The 8,411-nt window shown below is 35.8% G+C and overlaps 1 protein-coding gene across 1 annotated transcript; it reads right to left on the bottom strand.

Annotated features, from left to right (window-relative positions):
- Positions 1 to 3,090: 3,090 nt before the first annotated feature.
- On the bottom strand, positions 3,091 to 4,035 carry LOC115526048 (olfactory receptor 51A4). Its single transcript, XM_030333512.1, is given in 1 exon segment — positions 3,091 to 4,035. A coding segment is annotated over 1 exon segment (945 nt).
- Positions 4,036 to 8,411: the final 4,376 nt, after the last annotated feature.

Here is an 8,411-nt window from a genome sequence, read left to right on the forward strand (position 1 = left end):
TGTGTATCGCTGTTAAATTTGAATATGGCCTCCAAGGTCTTCTACTCTGTTTGTCCATTTTGTATTGGATTATTTGTCTTTTCCTAATGATTTGTAAACTTTTTCTTTTCTCTCTTTCTTTTTTATTTTTTTTTTTAATTTTTTTTTCAACGTTTATTTATTTTTGGGACAGAGAGAGACAGAGCATGAACGGGGGAGGGGCAGAGAGAGAGGGAGACACAGAATCGGAAACAGGCTCCAGGCTCTGAGCAGTCAGCACAGAGCCCGACGCGGGGCTCGAACTCACGGACCGCGAGATAGTGACCTGGCTGAAGTCGGACGCTTAACCAACTGCGCCACCCAGGCGCCCCTCTTTTTTATTTTTAATAAATGTAGGCTAAGCCATTTGTTGGTAATCTGTAATACATATTTTCTAAGTCCTGTTTAAACTATTGTGATCAGATTTATATGCATTCCATATGTCTTTGCTGTTTTTCACTTGTGATTAAATATTGTTAATACCTTACTAGTGAATTCTTTTACTTTCCCAGAAGGTTTCTATCAGTCTTCCACTGAATGCCTTTCTGAGGGACTTCCCCGACATCAGATTATCCCCAGCTATAGCCTAACTCAAGGCAATCTGGATAACCATGGGATTAACTATTTAGTTTGACAATTACATTTAGACTAGTGTTCTAATTATGATATTTGGGCTGGATGGTTATTTTTTGTAGAGTGTACTGTGCATGCAGGGTGTGTCATGTAAGATGCTCTGGCAGCATCCCTAGCCTTTACCCAGTTGATGTTGATAACATACCTCCCTCCCAGGTTACAAAAACCAAAATTGTTTCCAGATATTGCCAATGTCTCCTGGTAGCTAAATTGTTCCCAGTTGGGTACCATTGTTTTAGGAGGCCCAGAGTTCGGCTTTCATTCCTCCAGGAGCATGTGGAAATAATCATGGTGACTGTAAAGTCCCCCATCCCTACTGGCATTTTGTAGCTTCATCTTCCTTTTGTTTTAGTTTATTGAAGAGGACAGAAACAACCTGAGATTGTTTCGAGAGTGCAGAGTGTGACATTGCTGTACAGTAACCCATGAGAATTTAATACCTCTCAAATCCATGTTATTATCCCTCCTCTTATTAATAGACACTGTTGAAGCCTTCACTTTGTGATGCCTATCTTCACACTGGAAAAATATGAGCTTCCATTTCTTATAATTAATAAAGTATGTCTAACTTGTGCTTTGTTGTGCTACAGCCCTCAGTGCCCATGGCTACATCTGTAAGGTTATGGGAAAATTATGCAAGGCACAGAAGCACGTAGCACCCTGATCTGATGATAGAATTATGGAGACAGATGCAATGCTGAATGTGAAGGCTAAAATGTAGCCCAATGGTACTATCCTGGGGTATAAAAGATGAGGTGTCACTCCCAACTTTTGACTTTCTGTCTTTGCGAATTCGGTAAGACAATTTCTCAGAGCTTCAATCTCTTCAACAACTGAAAAAATAGGAAGAATGATAAATAAAATTGGATACATGAGAATCAAAGTAGAAAGTGTGCCTAGCGGTAAATTTTGCATATATTAGCATTTCAAATGCAATGCATGTATCTGTGAAAGCTTTTCATTAGTTGCGAGATACTATCTCCTTACAGGCTGAGTATTATTCTTAAGCATATGACACTGCTGGAAATTGTCTCTTGATTTACCTGAGGATAAATTTGCAAAAGATTGTAACTGGTTTGTGGTGAGGACTTGGGTCAATGAGTGGGCATAAGAAAATGTAAGAACTTTTCTATAATCCACAAGGTTTTTAGGTTATATTAGGAAGAGAACCATTGAACCATTCATCACCCACCAAACCTAAGGCAAAAATTCCTCCCTAATCCCATATAATTTTTTCCTACTTTCAAAATCTGTGAGCATCTGTAACATGCGTACTTTTGCAATAAACAACTTAAGAAAGTTTTGTCCAATCTTGGAGTACTTTTGAACTCTTTAACAAACAATTTCCCATTATAAAACATGGCCTCATTTCCACATTCATTTGTTAATAGTTATTTATCAGAGATCTATTCTGTGCCAGAAATATCCTACATATTAGACACAAAGACATAAAGAAAATAGATATGGTTCTTCCTTCACTGATAACAGACTCTTTTTTTGGAAGAAGAAAAAAGAAAACTCATTGCAAATCATATAATGAGTATAATGTACAAAGAATAAAAAAACAATTTCATAAAGAGAGGGTCACACTTTGAATTGAGGGTATAGATAATCTAGGAGGAAATTATAAAAAAAGTGAATAGAAATGAGTTATATGAAATTTAAGTCAAGAGCAGTCTAAGAAAAGGGGACAGATAATGAAAACTTACAAGAAATAGAAAAATTTGTAAATCCAACAAATTTTCAGAAGGCCAATTTGGTTGTAGTTTGATTATCCGACAATGTTGGAGAGACAGAAACGGTCTAGAGCATGTATTGTTTTATATTATGTACTTTATTGATTTAATTATTCAAAATATTAATTATAGTCCCAAAGAAATTCAAGTTCATATTTAAAAGACACATTACTTCATTCTATTCTTCTTTTTTAAAAATAACTCGCACAGATGATCAGTTAGAAAGCAGCAAAAGTAAACATTTAGAAACTAAATAGTTTCTTGCAGTATTTTACTAAAGAGATGCTAGTGAGGTGCTAGGATGAGTAAAACAATGAGGTGAGAAAATTAAGACATAATTTGAGGCTAGAATCGAAAGAACTAAGACTTAGTATAAATAGATTGAACGCAGGGAGGAGGAGTACACTCCTGGTAGACAGACACTACCATTTCACTATATTGATTGAAATTTGTTGTTTTTATCAGAGGTGACATCATAAGGTATCTATTATTATTGTGTTAACTGGGATAGAATCCCAGAATATACTTCTTGTTTCCTGTTTTATGTACGTGTTCAGTATCCAGTTTGAATAAAATAAATCTGCTGATAAAACAAGAAAAGTGTATTGATGATTATTTGTGGCAAATATTAGCTTTTTCACAAACTGACCTTGATCTCTTATATAAGAAATTTCCCCAGTATGCATCCTACATTGTCTGATTGTTACATCTGCTTCTGACATAATTTTGCTACAACTCTTACTCTAATCTGTCTCATTTTCAAACAGTACACAATGGGATTCATCATTGGAGGCACAAGTAAAAGAACATTTGCCATGAGAACATTGAAGAGAGGGGAGACATGTCGGACAAACCGATGGACAATGGAAAGGTTAATGATGGGCAGATAGAAGATGATCACTGCACAGATGTGTGAAACACAAGTATTGAGGGCCTTGAGCTGCTCCTTTCAGGATGCAATTCCCAGCACAGTCTTGAGGATCAGGAAGTAAGACACAGCAATAAGCATAAAGTCTACCATAACCCACAGTACTCCAAAAAAGCCATATATGACATCAATTCGGTTGTCAGAGCAGGCCAACTTCATGACATCCTGGTGGAGACAGTAGGAATGGGATAATTGGCTTTTATTACAATATTTCAAACTTCTCAAAGTGAAGGGGAAGGGTAGCACTAGGAGGACACTCTTAAGGGATATCACTATTCCTATTTTGACAACTCTGATAGGAGTAAGAATGGATCTGTATCTCAGAGGGCTGTGGATGGCTAGGAAGCGGTCAAACGACATGATCAAAAGCACTGAAGATTCCACTGCTGCAAATCCATGGATGAAGAATTCTTGGGCAAAGCAGGCATTGGCAGAAATTTCAGGGGCATTGAATAAGAAGATCCTCCACATGGTGGGTAGAGAAGAGAAGGACAGGCCCATGTCAGACATGGCTAACATGGAAAGGAAGTAGTACATGGGCTCATGCAAAGAGGGCTCTGTCTTGATGACCAAAAGGATGGTGCAGTTTCCCAGAATAGCAAAAATATACATGCTACATATGGGGATAGAGATCCAGATGTGTGCATATTCCAGCCCTGGCATCCCAACCAAGAAGAAGGTGGTGATTTCAACATCCGATGTATTAATAATGGACATCATACATTTAAAGGACTCTGCAATGAAACAGAGATTCTTGAGTTGGTAAAATATGAATATCTGGAAATTTGCTAGAAAAAAATGCAGTTGTTGAAATTTCTGGCTCTTTTTAAGCTCTCTTTTGGAAGAATACAATATTTATGTGACTATCATAGTGAGAAGTGGATGCCAATTTAGACTAAAATCTGCCTGTAGAATACATGAAGAAAATTTCTTTTGGCCATATTTTTCCTATAGAAAAACTAGAAATTCATTTTGTATTCAGATATTAATTTAATTTCATTTTCCCTTTAAAATATTAGTAAACTCTAGTCAAGTAATGTGTAATTCCCCATTTCTTGCTTTCACATTACAGGTAAGAAGTTGGGTAAAATATATGATTTCTAAAATGACACTATGAAGGCAAAAGAATCTCACAACCCAGTATCTTCCTACCTATTCCACAAAAATATTCTTTCACAAACTACCCTTAGTTCTATTCCCTGCCATCTGAAAATTGTTGGTTATTTAAAAATGCTTTTAAAAATTCCCACTGTTTCCAAATCCTGTATATATTTGTAAGGGCAGTTACTGCAGAGATTATTGATGTATTATGTCTCATGTTTTCCTGACCTGGAATTTGTGATCACTTGTGTAGTGTTGACAGAAGAATGATAATAATGATATAGTATCACAATTTAAGAGAATCTGAATTCTGTTGAAGAATGATTTCCTATTTACATAGTCTCCAAAGGACAATTTTCCCAGAGATATGGCCTTTGGAGTCTTCTTCCTTTTGTATATGAAGTTGTATGTGGTTGATTGCAAAAAAAAAAAAAAAAGAGTGAAAACAAAATAGATGAGGATATCTGAGTACTTACCAAAAAACGGACATTTTGGAGAACACTTCTGAGAGTAGCTGAAGGATTCCAACAAAGTCTCAGAAGTTACCCAAGGCACTTCCTTATATATAAAGGCTTGCCTCTTTTTCTCTTTCTCAGTCTTGTACCTGCCCAAGGGGCACTGAACCCTTGGGGAATTCCAACCAGGAAAAGTCTTTTCTGAGAATAAGAATAAACTTGTGCAGATGCAATAAATACACAGAGATGGTTAATACCAAAGAAGTGAAATAAGTATCTAGACTTTGAATTAGGGGCCATTTTGTTTGGAGAGAGGCCTTTAATAACCAGGAGTGGTAAAGACCTGGTAAATCCTGTGAAAAGTCTCTGACACTTCCGTTGGGTTTTTGGCTCAGATATTACTCCTCTGTTCTGAAAAGTGTCAAAGTAGAAATGCTGTGAGTTAAATCAGTGCATTCAAGGAAGTGATGTAGGACAAACACCTTATGATATACATTTTTAGCCTTCTGGTTAACTCCAGAGCCTGTATCCATCCTTCTAGATCCTTACTCCTAGACATCACTAACTAAATATCCCTTAAAATCAACTTATCCAATAGACTTCATTGTCTCCTTTTCCAATTCTGATCTCCTCTTAGGGAGCTATCTCTATAAGAAGACTTTATGCTTAATATTTAACAAACCCCAAATCTGAGCCCTTTAACCTCTTCTCACTCACATTTTGTTCATAGCAATAGCCAACATTTGTTGAGAATTTAAACTGTTCCACTTATTTTCATTCATTATTGATGATGATTTTGAGTCCTTGGAGCTTTTAAATATGACAAGTACACTTATTATCTTCATTTTACTGATGAAGAAAATGTTCTCAAGGAGGTCAAGTAGTCTCTCCAAGATCATTGTACAGTAGAGGTAAGGTAGGAACTCAGGTCTTCTGGATTCCAGATAACTAAGCATATTTCATGCAATGGGGATGGCCAATCAATATTTATGGAGTTATGGATCAAATGGATGGTAGAATTTTATAGTATTTTCTTCACTCTAAACTGCCTATTAGTTAATTCTAGGGATTATATGGAACATGTAACCTCACATTTGTTGACCTTTCAACAAAGAAAATACTAAAGGATTCCAGAGAAAATTCTCTTGAAGCAAAAAATGTATTTATATATACACTCACCTCCATTAATACAGAGGCTTGGATGAGAACTAATATTGAGTAGATCAAAGAGAGGAAGTATAACAAAGTATTACCATAACCCTACAATAACCTCTCTTTAACTTTTTGAAAGTCACTTTATTTTACACAGGTCTTATTATTTTCATCCTCCTCAGAGGATGAAAGTTCCTTTGGCTATATTGTCAGGAATTCTCCATCTTCAACTCTTGCTTTGTATCTCAACTTTCCAGTTCCTTCTCATAAAGGAGATGGCAGAGTGCATCTGGGTTTTTATTATTATTGTGTGTGTCACAATTGCAATAATGGTGTTATATGTCTATTGGCTTATTGCCCAACTTTGGAGACTGATTCCATTTGTTCTATGATAGTATTAATAAGCTACAACAGGGAAGTTATCACATCTGTTATTGTTATTTTGATATGTCCAGTCCCTAGCATGTTGAAAGGCATGTGGTAGCTTAGTAGATGTTTGTTGAATCAATTAATGAATGAATTGCATTGTAAAACATGGCATCTTAAATCATATGCTGTTTTTAACTTCGTTGTCTTTAGTATCTTTCCCATTTGGCTATGCTTGCTATGAAGTAAAAGGATAGATTGTGGTAAATCTAACATCTGTTCATATGGACTTTTACTGTGTAAGCTGGCATTATTTATATTTTTGCATGCATAATTTATATAATCTTATTTTGAAAGTTTTATCCACATATAGATTATTATTCAAAGATAGAATATTAATAGGCAATAGGATTAATTATGCATATATATCATAATTATTAACATTTGATCATATAAGTTTAAAGCATTTTTTAATAATAAAAAGACATTACAGATTAATTGAAGTTTCTTGGCTCTGTGCACCAAATGTTAATAAAAATATGCATGTCAAACAGATGGGACAGCTTAAGCAATCCCTCAATGGAAACATATAGGTAAAGTTCATTTATTAGGAAAGAACAGTTAAAAACAAAGATATAACTTCAGTTATATTCAGGAAGAGGGTTTCATGACTCTTGGATAGGTGCTGTCAGTGAAAATAACATACAGCTAGGGGCACCTGGGTGACTCAGTGGGTTGAGCCTCCGACTTTGGCTCAGGTCATGATCTCACAGCTCATGGGTTCAAGCCCCACATCGGGCTCTGTGCTGACAAGCTCAGAGCCTGGCGCCTGCTCTGGATTCTGTGTCTCCCTCTCTCTCTGTCCCTCGCCCACTCACGTTCTGTCTGTCTGTCTCTCTCTCTCTCTCTCTGTCTCTCTCAAGGATAAATAAACATTAAAAACATTTTTAAAAAGATAACATACACCTGGATGCCTGTCTCTATTCTTAAGCATAAGATTCCAGAGATGACTATTTTTCCATAATGATCACGATTATTACTAAATACATGGTTGTAATTACTCGTGTAATGATGTTTGTATTTTCTGGGAACTACCCCTACAATCCCTATAGGCCATCATATGAGCTCATTTCTCATGTATATTTTAATAATCATTTTCCTTAAGTAATGGTTTTGACATATTATTTCTCACTGATATCATTCTGCCAACTTTGGCAGTTCTAGTAGACATCTACTGGGTTTGTTTGCTTTCTTTTCATTTATTTGTTTTTGTTTGGTTTATTCCAGTCCATTTCAGCAACTTTTCTAGAAAGAGAAATCCTTACTTTATATTTGCAATCACAATGTTTGAGGTAGTGGCATAGGACTAATTTTATACATGACTAATTTTGCCATTGGCATTAAACTTGTCTCCGTGGATATAGTGTCCATTCTCTTTAGGATATTAAGAAAGCAGTATTCAACCCCTTCCCTAGATCTCTAAGTGGAGATGATAATATGAGTTCTCTCTCCTCTATTAGATAAGATGTAAGAAGTGTCCCCACTGCTTGTTTATCCAGCTTGTGACCACTTACCATACCATGGGGTTAGCTTCATTCAGAATACTGACAAAGTAGAAAGAGAGGTGAAGACAGTTAGAGTTAGTGGTGCTAATGACCTCTTTCCTGCACTGAAGTATGCTGTAGCCACCCCCCTTGCAGGTTCCTATAACTTTTACTCCATATCCATGAGCCATTTTAATATCTAAATGTTTTGTTTTTGAGATAATATTATCTGGTTTGTTGTCACTTGTATTGGAGTGTGTACCTCACTAAAGCAAGCTTTTTGATTTTCAGAGTTGAGTGTGGATTAATGATATTCATTTATATTAGAATTAGGTTTAAATTCAGCAGGGAACTTTTAGTGAGATCCTATAGATCTGATGAGATCTTATATATATTTGATATTACTCCATTTTAAAAATTAAATTCTTTTTTCAACACTTTAAAAAAATTATTTTAGGGTGAGAGAGAGAGAGAGAGA

The sequence above is a fragment of the Lynx canadensis genome, chromosome D1, assembly GCF_007474595.2.
Source record: "Lynx canadensis isolate LIC74 chromosome D1, mLynCan4.pri.v2, whole genome shotgun sequence".
In the NCBI taxonomy this organism is placed as follows: domain Eukaryota; kingdom Metazoa; phylum Chordata; class Mammalia; order Carnivora; family Felidae; genus Lynx; species Lynx canadensis.